The sequence below is a fragment of the Sebastes fasciatus genome, chromosome 6 (genome assembly GCF_043250625.1).
Source record: "Sebastes fasciatus isolate fSebFas1 chromosome 6, fSebFas1.pri, whole genome shotgun sequence".
Taxonomy (NCBI): Eukaryota; Metazoa; Chordata; class Actinopteri; order Perciformes; family Sebastidae; genus Sebastes; species Sebastes fasciatus.
Genome location: NC_133800.1, coordinates 23980330 through 24006243, shown reverse-complemented (window position 1 = coordinate 24006243; position 25914 = coordinate 23980330). Strand labels below are relative to the sequence as shown.

Below are 25914 nucleotides of genomic sequence, written 5' to 3'. Positions count from 1 at the left end.
AGCAATGAAAACTATCTTCAGACTATTAGTGTTTGAAACGTTTTGATGATGAAAGAGAATCAGCGGTGGCAGCTGCATGCTTTATTTAGCAACCAAAATCCACCTTTGGATCCATCCAATCTGTATTTATATTTAGGCCTTTCACAGCTGCAATCGCTGCTGAATTAATCCCAATTATTATAAATAATGTTGTGTGTGTGTTGTTTCCTGTTGTAGCCATTAGAGGGCAGACATGATCCTGTGGTTGAAGTGGAAGAAACTGGGAGGTAATAGAAGCACTTACACTCCTCCACAAGAGTGTAACAAAATAACATCCCTTGTGTCCAGGGCAGACATAAAACCTTACCTAAGGCCAAATTGCTTATTTGGAGGGCGGAAGATTCACAGTGGAAACAATAAAACAACAACAGTAGAGCTAAAACTGACCAGCTTTATCCTCTGGGTCATGGCTATCATTAATCATTTCCTATAATACTTAAACTGGGCCCGATGAGGGACTTTTCTCTCTAAATTCAACTATTAGTAGTGCTTTTTTAAAAAAAAATAATTTGGTGTCAGGGAAGTCATTTTAAATATTACTTTATTCGCTTTTGATGATACAAATGCAGTAAAACTGGGCCCTGCAGGCAACATTTTCCTCCTGCTATGATAATGACACCAATGTCCCGAAATAACAATGTATTCCACCTTTCAGATAATCTCACAATGATGTTGTTTCACTATAAAAATAAAACATTTTTTAAAGTGTTTGACCCCCCTCCTCCCCTTCCTCTCTTTCTGCTCCTCTCCATCCCTTCCTTCCTGAGGGAGGGGGATAGTTTATCTCCATAAAGCTGGGATTCAAGCCCCCATCTGCCATTAGTCTGCCAGATATCTGCCTGTTGTCAGTCTGAATTAACAGCTGGGTGTCACAGGCATTACACCAGCATCGCCGCTCCACTAAAACCTCTGCCGGATTTACCGAGCAGCACAACAGGCTGCGATAAGTGTTGTCGGATCCTCATTACCCGTGTGTGTTCAGAGGAGGGTGGGGGATTGTATATTTATGATCCTAAATTATATATATCTAGCCATATGGGATACTCAAGTGGGTACAACAGATGACGCCTCGGGGAAAAATGTTGTTCAGTTGCGGTTAGTGATGGAGGAGGAAGTTGCTCTTGGAATGAAGTTAGTCAGAGAAAACTGATGATCTGATTCTGTTAGATAGATACGGACACATTTTTGCCATCCTTTCCATTTTTAGAAGGGGGGAAAAATCGATACAGCATAGTATTTGATATTTTGCGTGGCAATATTGTATAGTTACACTGATGTCAAGTATCGATCTTTTATTATATAAACTCTTAACCTCTTAACAATCCAGCTGCTATTCTGTCTTTCACAAGTTGTAGCGGGATGAGCCTTAAAGCTAGAGTGAAGATATGTTTGTGTGAAACTCGAAAACCTAAGGTGTCGATTGTCATGTTAGGTTGTCGGGAAGAACGATAAATAATGCTCCTAATTTTCACTAAATTTTGGTGTGGATAAAACTGGCATAGCCATTTTCAAAGGACTCCCGTGACCTCTGACCTCAAGATATGTGAATGAAAACTCTGAGTTGAACACAGAGTGAAAACTGTATCTTATTAGATAAAACAGAAGTTGACAAGGGTTGAAAAAAAGGTAATAAATCGCTAAATATCTTATCGCAATACAAAGCATATTGCAAAATGTTTAAAATTGCAACAAGATCATATCGTGACTTAAGTATCATGATAATGTTGTATTGTGGGGCCTCTGGTGAGTCCCACCCCAAATTTTTGTTAGGACCGCAGAGGGCCAGCCCTACAAACGCAAAAGTCTGTCACTGAGTGATGAAGTTGCATGTATGGTCGGCCAAGTGTTGGAGTTTCCTCAACAATTTATCCACAAATTTCCATACTGGCCATACAAGGTCCAGACATGTACTCGGTTTTGACCGAGTCTTGTTACTATACTAATATTATTGTCAAAATCTATGATTAATATTCTTGTTATAACCTTTCAGATAGACATTTGTCTAACTATATTTTGTATGGTGAAGCCCAACCTCTCAGCGTTTCATTTTGAGATGCATTTATGTAGAGTGGCTCCGGCTTGTACATAAAGGGATTCTCGTTGATCTGCTGCCCTTTGCCCAGTCGCTCCATCTGTCACACTGTTGTGAAAGATTCATATGTGCAAAAACTAGAAACTCTTTTTTGTTTGGATAATGTTTGGAGGATAAGTATTGATGCTAAAATGTTCCTGTGCTGGTTTGAAAGAAAAATGATTAAGGATGTTATTTTCAGTAGCTGACGTGGAAATATCGCTTTCTAAGCACAGAGTGACAGCCTTGAGTGATAAAATAATGCTTTTTTTATCGTGCAACTTATCAATTGTCTTGGTTAAATCTAGCACGCCTTTCATGTCTGACTCATTGAAGCTGCATTTCTCTTTAGGTATGCGACTATTTATAAAACTGCCAGAGTGATGGATCAGATGTTGAATCAAAGTTACATACATAAAAATATCACCACCAAACGGTCATAACATCCGTTTCTCTTAACCGTTATGTGCTTTGTTTATGTACGAGCGCCTCTGTCTTCCGCCTGTAATCTAAGAAAACCTGTAAACTCAGGAAGACTCCCTCCTGCTGATGGACTTTTTACTACCTTCTTGTGTTTTCGCTGCTAATTAAGACAAATATTGTGTTGATGGTATGATGTCAGCCCCGAGGTGATGACTTTCCAGCCTGTAATGCAATACTGAGGGTGCTAAAAACACGGTGGCACAACAAAATATATAGATATTTTTCCAGGCAGTGGTTTCCTCCCAATAGTCCCCCAGCTGCTTTAGCACATGTCAGCGTATCATGATGATGCAAAGGCGCTGCAGGGGCATTTAATGATGCCCCTGTGCTGATGATGATTTAATGATCATGGTGCTGGTTTTCTGATAAATGCAAGTAATTACACTGAATTGTTTTAAGGGGAAGTGCTTTTTGTAATGTGTGTTTGAATGATAGGAGGCCGTGTTTGATGCTCGGCAATGGAAATTCCTCGCTCTGTAACGTATATTGGTGCCTTCAAATGGGTTTGAGTCCATATGAAGGTCCCCTTCTTGTGGTATTCACAACCTCGTAAGTGGAAAGTTTCTGAAAGCTCAGAGTTTACGAGTTGTGACGTGTTTGTTGACGTCAGAAATGGCCATGGAAGTTAGTTTTTTCAGTGCATAATAAGTTAATATATTGTAATTTTAGTCGTATTTTGTTTTTCTTTGTAATTATATAATAGGTCTGAGGAAAATGTTGATATTCCCAACTGCCTAATCTTTTTCCTCTGTCATTATGTCTTTGCATTTCCTGCATTATGTTACCCACTTGCTAGCTTGCTAAATTGTTAGCCTCTGTGGCTTCTAGACGCCGATAGTGACGTTAATATTGCCGTTGCTTAGCAGCAGTGTTCTCACGACTTAACCACTTGAACGCCAAGCATATTGTTATACACAACGTGTCATGTTGTAAACACGAGCTCACTAGTTTCACTTGAAGGCACCATAAGACTATCAGATACTTAGCAAAAAAGAATGGGAATTAGTGGCAACTTTGACATGTTTCAGTGCGGATCTTTTGGTCTCTAGAAATTGTGAAATATGTTGCATTATATCAGTGATAAAGCTGTAAGAAAAAAAAACTGGATTTATGGAATTAACTTGAAAACACCACATAGTTCATTTGTTTGATGACAAGAATATATAGCCAGGACTTATGGAATTGAGATCTACTGTATTGGACTAAGTGGTTGGTGGTAAACTGTGCAAATAAAGTGAGTTTAGGTCAGTTTACCCACTGCAGGTGAAAATAAATGATGTTCCTAAAAAGCACCAGGCCTGCTCTCAGGTCTACAGCATGAAAACATTAGACACCTTCCATTAATTTACCCTGTTTTTGCCCTTGCTTCTTTCTCCTGTGCTCAGCCTTCTTCCCTCTGTTCCTATGAGACTACTGTAACTGCAATTGACTGCTAAAAGGGACTGCAGGGAAGAGCACTGAATACTAAGATGGCCAAGCCACACAGCCTACAGTACATTTCCATCCAACCCTCCCTCCCATGAATGGGCAGAAAGCTCCTGTTGAGTGATAGTGTAGCAGTTGTTAATGGACAATCGCTATTGCTGAACATCTGTCGGCATGCGGCTGATGGGACCAGAATTTTAATAAGCTGCACATGTAAAGGTCTGATTGCAAAGTTTGGACTTAAGCATGAGTAACCAATGTGATAAATTGAGACTCGTGGGAAAAATGATTTGTTCTTGCGTCTTTCATGTAGCTTAATGAGCAATTAATATATGTGAAGACTGCAGAGCATTCATCTTTTGCTTCAATATGAATTTCTTTCCCTCTGCTTTAGTGGTAGTATATCTGAAATCATTTTTCCTCATTCCCATACTGCAATGTTTCTCAGCTGGCCATGTGCTCTCCAAATCAGTAATTATAGTGGGCTATGTTTAGATAAACACCCAACCTGAATTTTCCTGCTATGCTCTCTCAATTTGACATCAAGCATTTAGACTTCTCTTCTAGTCAAGGACTTGCAAGATACTTATACTGTATATATTTTTAGCTGCGACTAGCAGCTCTATTAGCTCACTCTGTCGGTCCACAACAATTTCCCCACCCTTTGATGGCCACCGTTTTTGCCCTAGGAAGCTGAAATTTGGCATGGAGTTCAAGTGTGTGGTGTTAAATTGTGTTTGTGTTCTTGCCAGTTGGAAAAAGGGGGTGTGGTAGCGAGAGTGGCCTGTAACAAAAATGCATAACTTCGAAACGGATTCAGTACCATGGACAAACTCATGAACCGTTTGTCGTAGGCATCATTGGTCTCAGCAGAGAGTTCCTGTTTCAACTCATGGCTATTGTATGAAGGCTGGGACACGGTCTTGAACTGTGGGGTATGATACATGCACAGTGTAACTGGAGCTGCAAAGTTGGGAGGTTGATTGATTCATATTTGATCAGCACTGCCTAGTTTGACTGTTTGATCGGAGTTAGCCAGTGATTGCCTCCTGCTCAGAGCTCGGCTCTGATTGGTTGTTTTCCTCCTGTCTGTGAAATCTTGCAGATGCCATTAGGAGCACTGGAGGGCACCGGAGGACACCGGAGGATTACCTGTCTCATGCACTACTGTCAGGATATAGGGACCATTTTATAAAAAAAATGTTTTAATCGTATTTGCTCAATGTCTACCCACTGCTGCTTTAGGGTCATATTTGCTTAGTGACCCCTCGGCAATCATCATGCCAAATTTGGTGCTTGTATCACTATTTGCACGATTTGATTGAAAAATGTATGTTATCCGCTCCACTTATCAGTGTTGCACTAAAATTGGGCACACCAGGCTACCTAAAGTGTAAAATCTGCCTTTAATCTCTGTGTGTGTGCGTAAAAAAGTGAGTTCCTTCACTGTATTATGGCATGACACGTGTAAAATGCTCTTAAAAAGCACACAAAGAGTCCTTGTATGACTAATTACACACACTGGTGTAGTGATTAGCTAATAGAGGCGATAAAGCACCTCCACCCTCAACATATAAACTGGGGAAAAAAAGTTCGGAAACTTGTGTTTGGTCGATTATTTCTCTGTTGTTACAATGCTAACTGGCATTGCATTTTACATCGTTGGATGATGTCCAACTCGTAAGGATCATGCATTTGTGGGATGAGCAGCACAGCTGATTATGTGGGTAGCGCCCAAGAAAAATTTGCCAAAATGCTCTGCCAATGGTAAACAGTGTATTCTCCCGTTGGTATTGACTCTTGTTTTGAGTTGTTTGGTGGATTGGATGATTGAACTCTATCAGTAACAAGGAACAAACAAGACATATTGGCTATTTTACACTTTATTCATTCACTGTATTCAGTTTTAACAGTCTCTTCTGCACTATATTCACTTTTTTAATAGTCCTGTATCACAGCTGTTACCCTGCACTATATTCAGTTTTAACAGTTTTCTTCATCTCCTTGTATTTTTATATCTGATATATTTTTTTGTACTTTGTATTTTGCACTACTAATTTTTTTACTGCCTTTTTACTAACATGTTTTGCACAATGGAACTGTGATGCTGGAAACTTGAATTTCCCTCGGGATCAATAAAGTTACTATCTATCTATCTATCTATCTATTTATCTAATTGTAAAATACACTAGGTTTTAAATTGATCATACACTAATTAAACACACTGGTGTAGTGATTAACTAATAAAAAAGATAAAGCACTTCCAGCCTCAACATAATGAGAAACAAAAATGAGCTATTTATGAGCCATGTGAACCACCGTCGAAAGACCAGACATTACTCACTAACATCAGTGTTGCACTAAAATTGGGCACACCAGGCGACCTAAAAGTGTCAAATCTACCTTTAAAAACTCTGTGTGTGTGCGTCAAAAAGTGAGTACACCAATCCTTCACTGTATTACGGGATGACACGTGTATATGCACTTAAAAAGCACACAAAGAGTCCTTGTATGACCAGTGTGGTACCGCGACGTCAGTGTCTCCCTGCTGGCACTGAAGCTGAGCTGGTCGGGGCCAGGCAGCCAGCAGCAGCAGTGACGTCACTCCCTGTCGGCGGCATCAGAGCAGCACGGACGTTCCATTCCATCCGCGCGCAGCAGAGCAGCGAGTCGTTCCAGAACTCTGCGATAGGAGGAAGACGTTGGTCAACGGCTCAACGGACGGCGACTTTTCCCGCTTCTATAGCTCAGGTAAAGTCGCCTTATTTTTTATCATGGACACGCTTTTATTAATTTAGAGGTGTTTTTTAAAAAATTTTTTTAGTTAACTCGCTTCAAGGAACGGCGTGGGTACCAAACGTTGCGAGTACAATGACTACTAGTAAGCTCTCCCCGCACTAGCTGCTGTGCTGTAGCCATAAAGTGTGTGTTGTTGCTATGGTAGTGCTGCCAGGCAACGTCCCACCTGCTGCTGCTGCTGCTGCGACTATATGTTTCTTTATCAACCCAAACAAATATGAATATATTATAATGTGCCCTTAAGTCCTTTATCCCTTCTGCTGTTAAGCTGCTGAACATAGACCATACCCATTTTTAAATGACTGTTATTTAGAGGAATTTTAAGATATGTTGTTTTTATTTCTTATTTTGTGGCTTTTATTGCAATAATCCTATGTATTTATATGGTTCTTATTGTAACTTGTCCCTCCAACTTGCCCCATGCCTTTTTAATATATATTTTTTTCCTTTGACTTGACTAATTATTGGTTGTCTGTTGTATGTATGGATGTATGGACTGGGAATGCTACAAATGAATTGCCCCCCTTGGGGATGAATAAAGTTGTCTGAAGTCTGACAAAGCCCCATTCTTATGTGTTAATTCAGCCATTCATTTGCTGTGTTTTTAAGTGTGCGTCAGAGTGTGTTTTAGTTGTGCTGTTTTTCTCCTAGCCAACTGTTTTCACAAGACGTGAATGGACCATTCCTAAGACTTTTAACGCTACACTCATTGAAATTGTGCTAATTTAAAGCATTTTACTTTTTAAAAAAAAACTCCACATTGTGCCTTTCCAGTGGGCTAATATTCAGCAGCTTTAGCAGACAGTAGAAAGGTCGTCTGTTTTTAGTGCTTTTCCAGTCAAGTGCTCATGTGTCTGTTGCTCTAGGTGACAACAACACACAGCCCGTTTCCATTAAAACACAGCAACTGCTTATCATTCCCTTTTCTAACTGCTGTCTTGTCTGTTTATTTTCAGTGTCTAAGTAACACCAGGACCACAAGGCTCAAGCGAACACAAGATGGTGATTACCAGCGTGGCATCCCTCAGAAGGACATTGCCGGCCATGGACACGGAGAACAGATGTTCGCAGTGAAGGTAGCCTAGCGCATACGGTAGTTTTCCTCATTCTGTGGCTTATAGAGACAGCTGCTGTGGTTAGGCATCGGTGCATTGCCAACACTAGGCAGGCCGATACAAAGAAATTCCATTATCCCTCATCTCCTGTCTGCTGTGACAGAGAGGAGGAAATCACCATATACCATGCTGTCGTGAGGCCAGGAAGAAGGAGGGAGAATTATGAGTCAGAATGGAGAAGAAAAGAAAACTGTCACTCTTCAAATCCTCCTCTAAGCTTGGTAGACAGCTCGCACACTTATTTTAAGAGCAAGACCAGATCTCTTTTCAGCATGGCATCCAGAACCGTGTGGATACCTTGCCTCTTTTTGCTTTCCAGAAATTATTAACGAAACATTTTCCACTTTTCTTAAACTGTTGCGTCTGTATACATGTCAGGGATTAGAGTTAACGCTTTTGAGTGAGAGCAAAGTGCAGCGGCGTGCATCCAAGGCGAGCTCTGTTCATTGTATTTTAGTTTACACACCTCCTTATCTCAGCTGTCAAGAGGGAGGATTCTTTTCTACAGTAACTTACCCAGAGCAATAGAGATAGTGGTGGGAAAGGAGGAGGGGGTGGGAGGAGTGAGAAGAACAGAGAATGACTGTGAGGGAGTGAACGTGCTTAACCCAGCCACTGAGTGACTCTTGTATCCAAGGACGAAGGTAGCAACGCATCCAAACGCCACTCTTCGCCCACGGACTGCTATGAAGAAATGAGGCGAGCACATAGGCACTCAGCGGCGCTCGTATAGACTCAACAACCTGCCAGCCGTTCTTCACAGGGCCCCTGGGGTTTGACTCGCCTGTCTGGAGTGCCAGGGCTGATGATGACTGAGCAGATCATGACCGCAGCTAGAGTGAACTACACAGAACGATAGATTCATTTAGCTTGAATGGGAGTTTCCTTTTTTCTTTTCTTTTTTACAAAACAAAACAAAAGCGTGTTTCCCTTATTTCACTGGTGTTCTTGCACCTAAACTGGCCCACTTTTGTGTATGTTTTTGGCAGAGGAGTAGACCGGAGAGGAGGTAGTAACAGGTCCTGCGTGCCAACCAAGGTGGGCTTGGAGGAGAGCTGAAGATCATGGGCAAATCAAACAGCAAGCTCAAGCCAGAGGTGGTGGAGGAATTGACAAGGAAAACCTACTGTGAGTACCTTTTCTTTTTGCTTGTCTTTGGGGAAACAAACTCTTTTCAGCTAGCCTTTATAAGGATAAAGGACCATTCAAGACTATACAGTGTGTGATAGGACACCATTAATTATCATATTTTCCACCCACTGTGTTCCATACAGGCTGTACAGTAAATAACCCTGTCTGCTGTGCTGGGAAATATTGAGATTCTTCACCAGTATTTCGTTGTCGACAAAACAGAGCTACAACTAAATGTCAGCTGGGAATATAGCTCCCTGTTTGATTTAAATTTACATTTAAATGTTGTGTCGCAAATTGTGATTAGTGAAGGTCTGGCAAAAGTTGCAATCAGCATCTTTAAATCACGCTGAAGGGAATTTATGAATATATAAATGCTGAGTTTCTATCAGCTATTGAGCAGGGGATTTTAGAGATGAGGATGTGGTTTTATATGCAGTTCATGGACCCTCTGTATAATTTCATATATAGACAGAGACAGAGATTGATAGATATAGAATATAAACAGAGCCTAATTGAAATGGTGGGATTGGGTCTGCTCTGCAACATTGCAAGTACATGGATTTGTGTTGTTCCTGTCGACTTGTCAAGGCATTGCAAACTGACAGCATTTGCTTTTCTCACCTTGCTCGCACTACCCTTATTCATTAACGATCCCCTGCTGAACAAAAAAGATCCCCACCCCCCCACATTTTTCAATCAAATTTGACCAGAGATCACATTTATAATTACCACAGCGACGTCTGTTCGCAAGACACTATATTAATCATTTATGTGTTGTTTCCGGCGCACAGAGTTATTATTATTACTTGAGCAGTGCAGTGTGCAGGTGTGGGTGGGAGTTGACATCCATTGGCTGCTTAATGACAGTGTTATTTGTGTGGTGGGTCTCTCCACAGCAGAGCCGTGGAAGGCTGTTGTGGCAGGAAATTGCTGTGGAGGAAGATTGGGCTTCGTGCTGGGCTGGGCTGCTTGCTGCTGTCCTCTACTCACTCTCTCTCGCTCTCTCTCTCTCTTTCTCTCTTACCCTTTCGCCCTGTCTCCTTCACTTTATCCCCTAATTGCCCTCTTTGAGCTGGGAATGGAATAGTATAATTAGGATCTTATCTGGTTAGCATCGCTGAGAGGGGCACCAAGCTTTCTCTCCCAGCTTGATCATTCTCCCTTTCTCTGTTGTTGCCTGACTTGACTATCATTTCTGCTTTCCTTGTTGTCTCTTTCTCTCTCCCATGAGAAGCTCTGTCTGCCATTTTAGTCTACGCTTTCCTTCGGTTCTTGACAGATTGGGGACTTTGTAAATTTATATGTGCCTATGTGTCTTTTTCTTATTTTCCAGTGGTAGAAGAGGTAGGGTGTTTTTTTCCCACCAAATTATGCCCTCTGTGTTGACAGGCAACTAACAAGGCCAGGCCAGAAATAAGGCCTGATTAGTTCAAAAGATGTCTTTCTTCTGCTGTGTTGTAGGTTTGAGAATGCATCTTCATAAGAAAATTATTATGACCTTGTATTTTAAATAAAATGCTTTCTGGCCAAAGACCAACCTTGAGCTGTGCCAAGGCTCCAGCTAGCCGGTGTTTTTCCTGTTCTTAATAAAAACTGTGGAAACTGGTTGCAGCCTCACCTGTACTTAATTCCAACCAGAAATGCTTTTCCAAATGACTGTTCTGGCATCACATGGAAATACCAGCAGTTATTAAAATGTCTGCAGGATGTAGGCTTGGCCCACGTAATGGCATTAGGGATGGCATGAGAACCGATACTTAGGTACCAAGTCGATGCCAAAATTCGGAAAATGTGACGGTACTTGTTTTTCTACAGTACCGAGGATCAAGACTAACGGTGACCCGATGCCCCGGGGACGTTACAAAATTTCCCTGATAATGCTACATTGTGAACAACAAATCTGTGTTGGAAGAGAGCTAGTTAACGTTAGCTCTTTAGCAGCTGGTGGGCAGCACAGTCCTGCTTGGCTAAATAACGGAGCTAACCACTAACATTAACAGAGTTTGCATTGAGTTACATTATGATGCATTCAAGCTCTATTAGGTTAAGAGGGTTAAAAAATTTTATATTCGGCAAAGTTAAATTATAACATTATCATGATGTATTCATATTAGGGCTGTCAATTAACAACACAAAACAATGACAAATATTGTCCAGAAACCCTCACAGGTACTGCATTTAGCATAAAAAACATGCTCAAATCATAACATGGCAAACTCAAGCCCAACAGGCAACAACAGCTGTCAGTGTGCTGACATGACTATGACTCGCCCAAAACACCAATGGATTCCTTAGGTTTTCTAGTTGATGCCAGTATCTTCACTACGTTTAAAACTGAGCCCGCTACAACCTAAAAATCGCAAGTTGTGTTAATGTGTTAAAGAAATTAGTGGCGTTGAAACAAATTTGTTTTAACATGTTAATCGCTCTAACTTTGACAGCCCTAGTTCATATGTAATGGCGAGATACTTGAGGCGGATCATCAGGGATTAATAATAAATTTACAAAAAAACAGTATAATGATAATAAAGGTGTGTATGTTAAAGTACATGGGATTTATTGTTTTATTTTTGTTTTCAGCCGTGGTATTGAATTGGGTGTCGAGAGTTGTGGAATTTCTCTGGTATTGGTATCGCCCACAAAATTTCTGATGTCGTGACATCCCTAAATGTCATGATGCTTTTGCAAGTTGTCAAAGCCATGAAGAGTCTCACAGTGACAGAATACAAGCTGGATGTGTTCTCGCACACCCTGCAGGGTCAGCCAGTTGAGTGGGCCCTGCACTCTTCTGCAATGGGCTGATTGCATTATTGCCCATCGCCTCTGACGGACTTATGTAATAAAACATTTTATTAAATCGTAGCCATGGTGAATTGCCTCAATTTTTGACTACATTGTCTTTTGAGGCCAATTTAATGGTAGCTTGGCTTGGCTGACAATCGTGAGATTGACCCTGACATTTATTGCCCAAGAAAGGGTCACATGATGGGTTTTCATGGTGAAATGCTGAGCAGAACGAATCGAGGCCGAGAGATATGCAGGCGAGGGCTACCTGACCTGACCTGACCCATAGCCTCTGTATGATTTTGCTCCAGCGCTGCAGTAGACACATTATGGGATACACATGTAGATCTCATTGTAGAGTGTTGGATAATTTGATTTTAATTCCCCAGAAATGTCTTATTTGTGACTGAATGTGCATGAAACTCCCTTTGTTTCCCTGACTGTATAACTTTGCAGTAACCATGACTATGAGTTGCTTAAGGTTAAACATTACAGTAGGAGACATTATCGATTAACTAACTGGCTGTTTGCTGTATTTATAAGGCAATTGCTTTGCCCCAGGCCCAACAGAAATGGTACAGTAGTAGACGGCATCTATCCTCAGACTTTTACCGTGGCATGAATTCAGCAAGTCTCTCTCAAAGGACCACCTGGTTAAACTAATGCTATTGATTTCCAGCCCTTGTTTTCATTAGCAACCCCAGGAGGCAGAGAGGCCAAAAATGGCTGTGGTTACTTGAGAGAAAGTAAAGAGACGAGGGAAATCCATGAGGAATCAGTTGATTAGATGCTGGCAGATAACGGCATTTTGTGTGGGCGTGATAGCACATCCTGCCTCCTAAACTGTTCTTTCTTAAAATCTGTGGCTGACCTTCATTCCCTCAGCCTTGTTTTATCTTTTTGTAGCTCCCTGGGGTTTACTCCCACTTGTCCTTTACTGTCCTGGCCAGCAGAAAAAGATATTCATCTCCTCTTGATAGTATGCTAGAATCGATGAATTAAAATCATGGCTTTTGTCCAATAACTGCACGTTGACATCGTTGAGTGTGAATATATGTAAGGATTGGGCCAAGATAATTAACGATGCTACTACTTGGCTCCTTTAACAACAAGCTACTTTTCTTGTAGGACAGCCAACGTTTTCCTCTAAGCTAATGTCACTCTTTATTTCTCTTACAGTTACAGAGAAAGAGGTGCAACAGTGGTAAGTGTGTTTTTTTTCTCCATTCCTGATGTAAGCATGTTGTGGCAATTGTGTTTTCATTGTCAAACCTCCAGTGGTGGAAAGCAACAAAGTACATTTACTCAAGTACTGTACTTAAGTACAATTTTGAGGTACTTGTATTTTACTTGAGAATTTCCACTTTCTACTTCTCGTCCACTACATCTCAGAGGGAAATATTGTACTTTTTTTATCTCCACTACATTTATTTGATAACTTTAGTTACTTTGCAGATTAATAATACAAAATATAATCAACTGATAAATTATGTTGTAATATTAGATTAAGATGAAACTTTATTGATCCCCGGGGTGAACTGCCCAGTAGTATATAAAGTAAGTGAAGTGTTGAACAAATAGAATATCCCAAAAATATTAGTAAAATAGCAGAAAATATTACCAAATTGACAAAAATTTACAAAAGAAATTGTAAAATTTCCAAAATAATATCAGTAAAATATCCCAAAAACATTTGTAAAATATTAATTAATTATCAGACAAAAAATCTAAAATATCCCCAAAAATTACAAGCTCCATCTTTACTAGCTGTAACATTAAAGTGGTGAACACATTAATGCATCAATAATTATAATCCAATAATATAATATAGATTATTCTGCATAATGAGTACTTTTACTTTTGGTACTTGAAGTATATTTTGATCCTAATACTTTTGTACTTTTACTAAAGTAAGAATTTGAATGCAGTACTGTTACTTGTAACAGTGTATTTTTACACCGTGGCATTGTTACTTTTATTGAAGTACAAAATGTGACTGCAAACCTCACTTGTCTTGACACACTTGCAAAACCCACTTTGATATATTTTACCCAGGATTGAGTTTCTTGAGTCCGCAGATAGTGTATTTACATTTTGTTTGATAGTTGATTTGAAGCCGTTTCCCTCACCCCACCCTGAAGACAGATGCGTTCTGAAAATAGAATGACTTTGGAGTCTTCCTGAGGCTGAATGACTTTGAAGGCTGATAACACTGATACAAACATTTCCATGATGCATTCCTCAACAACCTTTTTTTTGCTCTGTTTGGTAAAGGGATGTCTGATAACAGAAGAATGGCCCGGGGTGCATAAGGTTGTTCCACTTTCAGGCACTTAATCGCTACACTGCCTAGAGAGCCTCCACAAGGTTGCCGATTAGTAATCCTCCCCGTTGGATTCTGCACCTATTATTCAGTGTGACCTGCGCCGGCCCGCCTTGCAGAGGTTTCGCCTTTGTCTGATACCAGCTTGCACTCGCAGTGTTCTAACATGTACTTACATATACTTATTCATGAAACAGAGACACCTCAGACCACGATACGTCACAAGACTGTGGTGAGAGCGATCATTACTGTTAAGGTGTGAATTTCTGATCGTTTTTCCGAAGGCCCAATTTGACAGCCACTGGCACAGGGATAAGAGACAATGCACCTTCATTTCCAGAGATGATTCAAGCATGAGTGTAGCCATCGCTTTTGTTTGCTGCATGCTGCTCTTGGGCTATTGTTTCTTTGGAAATGAAAAACAAAGAATAGCGTACATCAGAAGAGGGAGCACTGTAATAAAGTGATCACTGTTCCGTGTTCACACTTCAGTTCTCCTGCTTCGGTTTTGCATTTCACGACCTAATTCTGCATGCATGAAAAGATCTCTGTCTCCGGAGCTAGGCGCTGTTCATGTCCCCTGTTAGGGGGTGTACGGTGGGAAGGATGCAGGGCACATTCACAGCCACGCAGTAGCATTATATATCACCGGGTATTGGCAGGTCAAGACGAGCCTCCGAGCTGGCCCGTCTCTGGGGCTGACTTGAGTGCACTGGGGTGGAATACCCCCCACCCCTCTTAAAGCTCCTCTCCTCCGGCTGTGCAGCCAGCTAGCTCACCATCACTCTCGCTGTCTTTCACAGCAAAGTTAGCATGAGTCCTCACTTGAAGATCAGCAGCAATCAACACGGCTGAGTGTGAGGGATGAGAGTGAATTTTACCAGGGGAAATGCCAGATGGCGTGTAATTAGAGCACAGGCACAGACACAGAAGAATTAGCGGGGTTAGATAAATGCCTGTGTTGTGCATTAAATTTGTTCCCCTTCCTAATTCTCCTCTAAAGGGAACATCATTAGTATGCTCGAGGATCACCTGAAATCAATAACAAAATGGCATAGCGCAGTGATGTTCCCTCCAGCTAAGCAGGAACAAGAGAGACGTCCTGCGTAAGTCTTTAGCGAACCACCACGGTAGATGCCAAGGAGTAGGAGCCTGTGCCAGCAATAAATACTTAATCTTCATGCTGGCCCCCCACTGTGGTCTGATGCACAATGTCACGTCTGCTATGTCCCTGCAAGTTCAGTGCGTAGTTGCACTCTTACACTACTTCAAGTACAGTCTGACTGCGTATGTGTCTTAGCACCAGTGTCACCAAGTCAGATTTCTTGTACATGATCTGTTCTTGGCAAATGAAGGTGATTCTGATTATGACTCTGATGAATAGCTGACACTGGGCAAACATGTTTACACTGGTACATTGCCTTTGTACTGTAGATGTGTCTTCTGCTTGGTAGTCAGCCTTACATTTGTATTACTGTATGCTTAGTAAAGCAAATGAATGTGATTATCGACTGGCTGAATAGGGAAAATAAGTATTTGATAATTCAAAACTCATAGTACATATTGAAGAATTTGACTGGAGCCCAACCAATACTGATATTGATATTTAAGAGAGTAAAAAAATCCAATAATTATATATTGGCTGATTTCTTTTTTTTTTTTTTACTTTAAAGGTTCTCTTAAGGGGATTCAGAGCATTAATATAGCAGCAAACATCTATTTTCTATGTAAAGATATAGAGGAGTAAGGTCTACCTGAGCAGAGAATGAAGTTGCTCTCCTCACAGGCCAGCCACGCGCGCCTTTCAGTGCATATTCATGCACGTGAGCGTGCTCCACTGACTAGCTCATGGCCGCGACTCACTTCACTCTGGTTACAGCTGATAACGCCGTCCCAACCGATGGCATCGTTGCGGAAGCGTAGCATCCATCCTCCGGTTCTCCCTCAGGTAAACACTCTTAGCTCTGTCAGCTCTGTTGCCGTTGTTTGCACTGTTAGCACTGCTAGCTGCAAGCCATCAGCTCAGACGTCGCAATTTTGAGAGCCGTGCGGAGGCAATAGAAATGCTCCCAATCTCGCATTTAGCACCTTTTTAAAGACATAATTAAAGACGAACAGTTTTGATAAGAATCCTTCATATTTGGTTATTGAAAATGAAAAAATGGAATTAAAAAGATAATATCTCTGGTTCTGCACTCTTTTCAAGAGTCTGACAATGTTATAGAAGTCTAACGCTAAAACGAGTACTCTTTTAATTCATTTTGACATGCAATAAGTCCTTGAGGTGCTCTTAATAATGTTAAAGCTGGTCACAGAAAAGAAATCTTCAGGCACTCTCAGGCAAGGAAAAAAAGTCATTAAAGAGGAACTCCGGCGATTTACTATTGCTCCATAAAGCTGAGTGACTCATAAGAAACCCATTTCAAAGCAGCAAAGACCAAGATATCCTTTTTCCCTTTTAACTCCTACATTTAATGCAACTCAAGAGCGTTGGTCATAGACCTAAATGCCCACTTCTTTCAAACACCATAGCTCCAGATGGTAACACAGGCTTTCCGTTAAAAAAAAATTAAAACTCAATCCCAGGCCAAGATAGCCCTGGTGACATCATAAGTCCCTTTTAAAAGCCCTTATTTAGTCATGCATATTGGTGTAAAATGCAGACATGTTTGGTCCTCACACAGTCTTAACCAGGGCATTTGGACCATATTATGTAAGTGGTCTGTGATGCTAATCAAGTTTTATGTATTATTTTATCCTCCTATCAATGCAATGCAGTATACGGGAACATTGTTTTCAACCATTATTTATGTCAACAAGTTGAACTCCAATCAAAAACACATTTCTGTAATGTCATTTCTTGTTACTTATCAGCAAACAAATACTCTGATACCAATAAAACTGTGATAAGTATGTCAGTGTGTTGGAGCACCGATTCAGTTTTATTATGTCTGCGATAAACTAAAATTGGCTGATATTTTACCCACTTGAAATTATTGAATAAAAGCAATACAGACACTTCTTGTAAACCTCCTAGTTAGCAGATAGAATGAATTGTTGTGAATTCTCTCATTTGATGACAGCTTTTTGTTCACTATGGCTGCACCTATGACGCAAAGAATAGGTGTATTTGCTGCAAATAATTTATAGATGCACTGTTCTGTTTTTGCAGTAAACTATCGCCACTGAATGGGCTATATACACACTATACTAAAAAACCTTTTATGTTGGTTGCCGGATATAATATTACATAGTCACACATTGAAAATGACTGAAGAATTCAGGTGAAATGGGTCGGCGTTGGATTACGATATGCATTGTGTGCTCTGCACTTTGAATACCAATTAGATTGTATTATGCATTATAGTGAGCGAGGCTTTAATTTTCCTGCATATCTCCAGATAATTCAAATGTGAGAATTACATGCTTCTGCTCTCTCCTCGCCTCTCTTCTCGCTGAACTTTTTTCTCAACTGCTCCTCAAAGTGTCTCTTTGACTGTATGGAGCTAGCTTCATTATCGCGAAGGCAGATTAAAAGCAAAGAGTTTAAGAGGAGCGAGGAGTGGAAAAGATCTGTCCTGGCCTTCATTCTTCATCAGAACACACTCTCTCTCTCTCTTTCTCTTCTCTCTCTCTCTCTCTCTCTCTCTGGCCGTAATTACAGCCCAGCCTCATTCTGAATCAGAGACGAACATGCAGTACTCCCTTGTGTGAATGTGCGTCATTTCTGCTGTTGATCAAGAGCAAAAGCTTTTTGCGATGCTTTTTATAACTAGAGTGTTATTATTTCCCCGCTATTTCCTCCTGCTTTTCATCTAGCATTTATTTTTGTAAAGGCTAACACTCTCTTCCTTGTCCCCCTGACCTATTACAGTCTAGTTAGACTTTGAGGCTGCTGTGTTCCTTTTATGAAGACGTACAAGGGAAGTGCCTACCTCTGAGTGACTGCGCTTGAAATTGCTTATGAGATGCTTCTATATTTAGGCTAATGAAGATATTAAGTCGCTCTCTAGATATGTCATTTCCAGGGGCCAGAGGAAGCTCTCAGACTTATCTATCAGCCACGCATATTATCAGAAGAGGACTAGAGAGTAATTTGATTAGAGTTAACCACCCTGGGCTTGCTATTGGATTAGGGTGATCGTCTTATCTGTGAATGAGACAAATAGCTTTGCACTTTACCTTTTTGATCTTACACACTCTTTCAAACTGAATCAGTAATGCCTGCCGTAGAGGTGTGGAGATGAGGAGGTCCAGTCTTGTCTTGATTCATGTATTCTCATCACATTATAAATGCTATTTTAACTCTTTAAATACTCCTCTATCTGTGCTTTATTTTTCAGGTACAAAGGTTTCATTAAAGATTGTCCAAGCGGACAGCTGGATGCGGTGGGCTTTCAGAAGATTTACAAGCAGTTCTTTCCTTTTGGAGATCCCACAAAGTTCGCCTCCTTTGTCTTCAATGTATTTGATGAAAATAAGGTTTGTTATCAATTTCACTTCTTTTATTGTCTGGGGTTGCTGCTAGATAAGGAACGGGATGTTAAAAGCGACTGTGTCTGAGGATAGAGCTAATCTAAAGGTCCTTCTTTCAGCCAGAGGTTGCACAGAATAAAAGGGCAACATGGTATAGAAATCCTACTCATTTTGCTGCTGTTATTATTCCAGAGCCCTTTTTGGCTGCAGGGTATCAGGTTTGTATATAAAAAAAGGTTATTTATTGAATCTCTTCCACTTCAACCCTCTTTACCATAGACACGTTTTTTTTCTTATTTAGGGAGTACAGGGGATGTTCAGGGGTAGATAAAAACATCAACGGAGAGCTGGGAACCTGAAAATTAATTTGAGATGCAGCTCAGCACTGTGTGTCAAGTTGTTCTAGTCATAAGTACAGTATGTGATGGTCATTCCCATGCTCTATCATGTCTCATAAGTTGTTGCAGCAATTTTTGGGTTACATAGATTTGGTGCTAAATTTAACCTTTTTTTTACCATTCAAGAATTTCTCAAAATGATCTATAATCCCACCAAAATACCACATTAAGACACCAAGACTTTGAGGAACACCATAGGAAAAGCCATGCTGGGATTTGGTATCAAAAACTTTTGACATTTGGAGATTTCTGCAAGAATTTCATTTTTCGATTTTTGCGATTTGGATGGCGAGTACTTCTGTTCTAGAAACTACTCAGAAACCCTCTTATTGTCAATCTACCTAGGAAAGCCATCCATCCTCTGAATGCTCTAGTGACCTATAGCATTCAAATGATTCTCTCGTTTGTGGGTGTAATGTTTCATGAGGCTGTGATTACCCTAGAGGTCACAGTAATTTTATACAGTGAGGTCACGTTTCAAAAAATGGTCTCACTACAATGAAATGGCTACTCTGGGACTAACATCATCACACATTATTACAATTGGGCTCATTGGATCCAAACGAGACTTAGCTTTCCAGTCATACCCAATTTATGTAATTGCAAGACTGTTTAGGGACCCCAGTATGCAGAAATATTCAAATACACCATTTTAGAATAGGCGAAAATAACACATTTATACTGCATTCAAAAAACTGAATGGTTTTTGCCCCAAGCTGCATGTGATTATCATGAAGTGGGCATGTCTGTAAAGGGGAGAACCCATTTTCATTCACATATCTTGAGGTGAGAGGTCAAGGGACCCCTGTGAATATGGCCATGCCAGTGTTTCCCTCGCCAAAATTACTAGTACCAGTACCTTCACTCTTGCTCTAAAACTGAGCCTACTTCAGCCTCTGAAATACAGTAAAGTCGGCCGAGGTCGCCAGCGTCCTCAAAGAGGTTAAACCCCTTTTGAATGAAAGTTTTGGAAACTGAATGATATTTAAAATCTTGTAAATGTAATCAAAATATACAGTATATGGACATGTCGGACAATCCATGTTTAGCATACGCTACAAATTATTTTATGCATAATGTGTGATAATTTCCCTATTTTTGTTCTTTGTATTTTTTGCTAACTGTAAGGTTAGTACAAACAGAATCCTATTACATTTCTCACGTATTTAAGGACATACATAAGTACATCTTTGAAATCATTCTCTGCTGTCAGTCAGTATTTCAACAGCAAAGATGATTCTATCCTATAAAAAAGACGAGTCGTTGCATCATTAGTAACACATAATGGTAACCCTTAGTTTGGTGCCAGAAATCAGTTTCCAAGAGTGTTTGCCAGTTTATTTTTAAAAAGGTGTATATGTATGTTTGTTTTTTTTGGAACGAAGCTCTCTCTGTTACGTGGGCGCATCCTCTAAGGATTTGAGGACATGAGATGGCACGTTTCAACAAGGCCAAACTGCTAAAAGCAACATTTGTCTGGAGTGATACACCTCATCGCATCTGTGCGAGATTATTAAAATGATGTTTAGGAAGACGGACTGTAGATGAGCAGCTCCTGGGATTTTGGTAAGCCCCTGGAGCTTTATTGACTCAGTTAAGAGGCTTTGTGTCAGGAAGATCAGACAACCCCTCTGTCTGATGTTTATCTGTGACCTTCATTAGCGTTCGGCACCCCATAGTTAGAGAATGCATTGATCTTAACAGCATTTATTACATTTATAATCAGCAATGCATGACCTCAGCATTGTCCTGCTGGTCAGATGTCTAGCAAAGATAAAGTTAGCTGACCCCAGGGCCATGAGGAGCGCTTTGCTGTCTTCTGAAAGTAGAGCTGTCTGTTGCTGAACTCGGTTACAGGTAGGCAGCTGTTAGTAGCAGAATGTTGGGAAAACTTTTTGATGCAACACAATCCTTTTAGTATCTGGAAGCCTGAAGGCTCCACTACCAGGACATCGATTTATATGCATCTCTTGTTGTCCACAAGCTGTCGTTTTCACTTGTGTGAACGGCACGTCTTTTATGCAGCGCCTTTAAATGTTTAATTTGACCAAGTCTCATGCAGTTGCATGAGGTCATAACTTGGTGAGTCGGTCTGAATGAGTGGCGTTTGAGCCACTTTGAGCTTTCGTTTTGCATTTGATTATTATCCGTGTTAGAAGACGTTTCTCGTGTGGCCTCACAGAAGAACGCTGCAGGCCTCAATTTTGGGAGACTAATTGGAAATTTTTAGCTTCTACGGTACGATTCAGAGCATTTGATTCGAACAAAGCTCAGAGGAAACGCGTGTCAGAATATTTTCTACCTTGTCGGACAGAATTATCCGCCATGCCCCATTCATGATGTAGAAAAAATTGTGAAACACTTTGCCCCCCCCTCCCCAAATATACAGCAGTTGTTTGTGTGCTGTAACTTTTTCGACGACGAGCCAGTCGCATCCATCTTACTAATGACCAGAGGTGACATGTTTGTGCCTCAGGAGAGAGCCAGGTGCGGGGCAAAAATAGCAGCTGACTTGGAGCAAACGTCTGGCCCCGTTTTCAACAGAATACAGCAAGGACATCATGAAAGAACAGCAAGGAGCTCATGAAAGTACAGCGAGTGTGAAGCAAGATGCTCATCTTGTCTCTGGGCCATTTCCTCTCTACCATTCTCTCTCTGTCTCCCTTTTGTCTGCAGGATGGACGCATCGAGTTCTCTGAGTTCATCCAGGCCTTGTCAGTGACTTCCCGGGGGACTCTCGATGAGAAGTTGAGATGTAAGACGTCCTTTCCTGTGTTTTGACATTTAAATGACAGGATTAAGGACTGGCTGCAATGCGTTGCATATGAAAGAGGACTGGTGGTTTCCTAGAGAATAGCAAACAAGAGATAATGAGCAAGATACAGCAGGCATATTAAAACTGGGGGCCATGTTGACAACTTTTTTTGAAAATAAAACACCCTAGAAAACTTGCAACTTTAGCTGTGACCATAAGTGTTAAACCTGAAACAAAGTGTGATCATTATTTATATGCACAATTACTACCGTCAATTTTTGAACTGGAAAGCAACCATGAAAGACTGCTACATGTCTGTAGTCAGTTTTCACAACTCCCAAAGTCATGTTGAACACATAAAGAAATATATAGTTTAATATAATCGTTTGGATTACACTTTGAAGTCACAGTCGCTTTCTGATCTCTTTTTTTTTCCTCCTTACAGGGGCTTTTAAACTCTATGACCTTGATAATGATGGCTACATCACCCGAGATGAGATGTTGAACATCGTAGATGCCATATACCAGATGGTGGTAAGTTTTACCAGACATCATAAATCATATGAATCTGAATTGTTTGAATTGTGCAAAATGTAATGATTTATTATTTTAGGGGAACACTGTGGAGCTGCCAGAAGAAGAAAACACACCAGAAAAGCGAGTGGACCGTATCTTTGCAATGATGGACAAGGTTAGTAGCTTAAAGGGTAACTTGGGTATTTTTTAACCTGGACCTTATTTTCCCATGTTTTTGTGTCTAACTGACTAATAGGGACAACGATTTCTGAAACTGGTCCAGTATTGAGAGAGAACGCTGTAGACGGCAGCCACTCACAATGTACGCTGCAGTGTAATCCTATCGGGGCACCGTCATTTATGTCCATTAGAAGTGCTTCTTCTTGCCATGACAGGCTTTGATTGTTAACGTTATACTAACTCTGCTCAATTGCGCTGGCAGCTTGTTTCACAGCTGCCAGTTACAGCGTTCTCCCTCAATACTGGACCAATTTCAAAAATTGTTGTCACCATTAGTCACTTAGACACATAAGCATGGAAAAATAGGGTCCAGTTTGAAGAATACTGAAGTTACCCATTAATATCAAAATAATATCAAAACACCAACGTGTTAGAGACAGTGGCTTTGTCCGAAATCACATAATATGTACTGCATACTCAATATGTTTACTATCGTTCAACGTACATACTGTACATATGTATCTTTTCGGACGCACTGAGCAGTAATTTACGTCATCACTTCCTGAGAGCCTCCCTGCCGGTTGGAGATGTGTAACCATGGTCACCCGTGCCAACATCATGTGACCAAAACAATGGTTTGTGAGAGTCAAGTCTGAACTAATTTAAAAACTATATTACGCCTAACAAAGTGAAATCTTATACTTACAGTTAAATTGAAGTGTTATTAATGTTGCAGAGCTATCTATCAACGTCTGTTATGAACATTGTCGTCACTACCGCATTGCATAGTGGGATATTTATGCCGCCTTAATGTCCAGTACATACTATCTAATATTTCACTACTAAAAAATCTCACAAACGGTTTCAGCGTACTAAATAGCATGTTAGTATGCAACCAGCGATAATGCAATATAGTCGCTGTACCATTTGATGTTTACATGGTTTAACATCAAACTTTGCCTGACACTGATACCAGTGCAGTAATGATTATTATTTAACATTAAGAGGACTGAATCTGCCTTTGTTGCCACCCTCAGGGCTTTGACATGGATACTGTTAAGTTTAGAGCCTTCACAGCGTCAGTAACACCGCCTGCAGTCTATAAACATCATATATAGTCTCCTCCACCACTCTCCCCCGGTGCTAATGCCCATTCCCTCAGCCCCAAGAATCTACTCAGCTTTAGTGAAAGATGAGACGCAGCCTGCCTGCATGGGTGTGTTTGTCAGCCCACTACTGTCAGGATCAGCCCATTGGACTAGCTGTGCAGCACAGCAGCACTTTGTGATTTGTATTGGCAGAGAGTGGCTAATGTCCAAGTGCACTGAACCAAAGATCCCATCTAACAGCATAGAACAGGAGTAGCATGATTTAGCTTAAGAGCCTGTTTTGCCCCCTGCTGGTAACTCTGTGTTAAAGCATTACGGTTCATCTTGTCTCATGTTCCTCTTCCAGAATGCAGATGGGAAGCTGACTCTGCAGGAGTTTCAGGAGGGCTCAAAGGCAGACCCTTCTATTGTTCAGGCATTGTCTCTCTATGATGGACTTGTGTAGGAATGTAAGGTGAGTGGGTATTAATGAGCTGCATACGGCTTTGCTTGGGTGACTTTCAATCCCAGGTCATGCTTCCAACTCAATATAATGCGGTCTAATTCTTAATTCATCAGAGCAAAGTATATAAGAAAGGGAATTCAGTCCGTGGGCTGAAACCAAAGTGAAGAAGCCACTTTCTGCTCACAGTTTGTTCCTATGAATTATTCAAATGGCCCACTTGTTTGCTGGCAATCAAATAGTCTTGGAGTGCTGAGTGAAGAGCGAGACAGCCCTCTCTGCTCTCACTGCCTAATGTAATGCGCAGGCCGCTGCCAATTGTTGCTGACATCCTGCTCAGCGTTTTGTCAACTGCGAAGTGAACTCGCGAAGACATATTTTAGTAATGCAGCAGCTCTGTTTTAGTGATTTATCCTGCATGCCCTGAACACACCCACGTTTCATGACACCACTTACTGTCATCTGTTCAATGGTGATAATTCTTCTCAGATGGATCCATCTCAGCATCGGCACGCCAATCCAGCACCATCACACCTGCGACGGGAGGAAGAAGCCACATTTATCTTGCTTCACCCACCCAGAAGTGGACTGCAAACTTTTTTGTCGCACGACCGTACCCGTGTCAAGTAGCTGTTCGTCTACATTTCCAGTTCGGATTGTAAACAAATATATCCTCTGACGTGACGGAGAAGTCAAAACATGTCAGCAAAAACCCTCATTTATCCGTGCTTCTGCAGCTATGTGACACCGCGTACACCCTTGAGTTTGTTGTACGAGCATTTCTGCAAACGCAGTGTTGTGGTTTCCCCATGAACAGTCCGAGGAACTGAATTCCCCCCCTGAAATGTTTGTGTGTGTGTCTATTTCACATACTGTAAACCAGGGGATGCCAGTGAACCGCTCAGTGGAACTGTGCTGCTGCTTCACCACCACACGGAGAGAGACTATAAACCCGGGGGAATCTGGAAAAATGTGTTACTTGGTGATAAAGATGTGAACTCTAACTTGAAGTTACAAAGCAGTAAAGTGTACATTGTATAATGTAAATAGAATGGTAATTTATTTTCTGCTTTGCTGCGTTTATGGGAATTTCCTCATACGTATGGAATGAAGTTTTATTTTTTATCAAAAGGTGTTGAAATGTATTGCACTGTATTTTTCATTATTGTGGGATTGTTTTCTTTTCTCACATTCTGAAGTTTCCTTTTCCTTAGAGGAGAGGGGTTTTATTTGAAGAAGGAGTCGGGAGTTTTCTATGGATTATTTTACTACGTTTGCAGTCTCTGCATCCTATTGTGTTTCTACTCCCCCCCACGTTAGCACTAACGTCTAGTGTCTGCACTGTTGCACAGCCGCATCCTGAACGACACGACCGAGCAACACAGTTGAATTCCTGCAGCTCGCATCTGAACTGAGGCTCATTTATTCCTTTTGAGAGCATCGTACTCCACCCCTCAGTCAGCTCTCACACAAAGCCCCGGTCATTGAGAGGCACAAACAGACATCAATTCTGGTTGTAAAGCTTATTTGCGAGCTCCTGTGGTTGCGATTGTCCACTTTTGTATTTGTCCTGTGTGAGGCCAGAGCATGTGATGATGCCTTTTTTTCCATTTTTTGATTGTTTTAGATACAGCGTTAAGATGTTTTATCAGCTTCACTGATTTTATGCCTTATGCAAATGATAATTTACTGAATGATAAATGTCATTTACCTGTTGATTGACAGTATAAGAGCACAGAATAAAATGCATTTAAGTGGCTCACTTTTCTATGGCTGCATTCTTAGTCATTGTATTTGAAATGAATAGAAAAGATACATCTGTTTTTTTCTTAATTTTATAGGAGCTGCTTTGTTTAAAAGTGGAA

General features: G+C 40.9%; 1 protein-coding gene across 1 annotated transcript; it reads left to right on the top strand.

The window, feature by feature from the left end:
• Nucleotides 1–5912: 5912 nt before the first annotated feature.
• Nucleotides 5913–25808, top strand: ncs1b (neuronal calcium sensor 1b). The gene is made up of 10 exons (XM_074638635.1): nucleotides 5913–6769; nucleotides 7774–7893; nucleotides 8922–9060; nucleotides 13030–13054; nucleotides 18517–18655; nucleotides 21724–21802; nucleotides 22248–22336; nucleotides 22416–22493; nucleotides 23954–24061; nucleotides 24539–25808. Exons 3-9 carry the CDS (start codon nucleotides 8997–8999, stop codon nucleotides 24050–24052), a joined length of 573 nt encoding a protein of 190 aa, XP_074494736.1. The 5' UTR covers nucleotides 5913–6769; nucleotides 7774–7893; nucleotides 8922–8996; the 3' UTR covers nucleotides 24053–24061; nucleotides 24539–25808.
• Nucleotides 25809–25914: the final 106 nt, after the last annotated feature.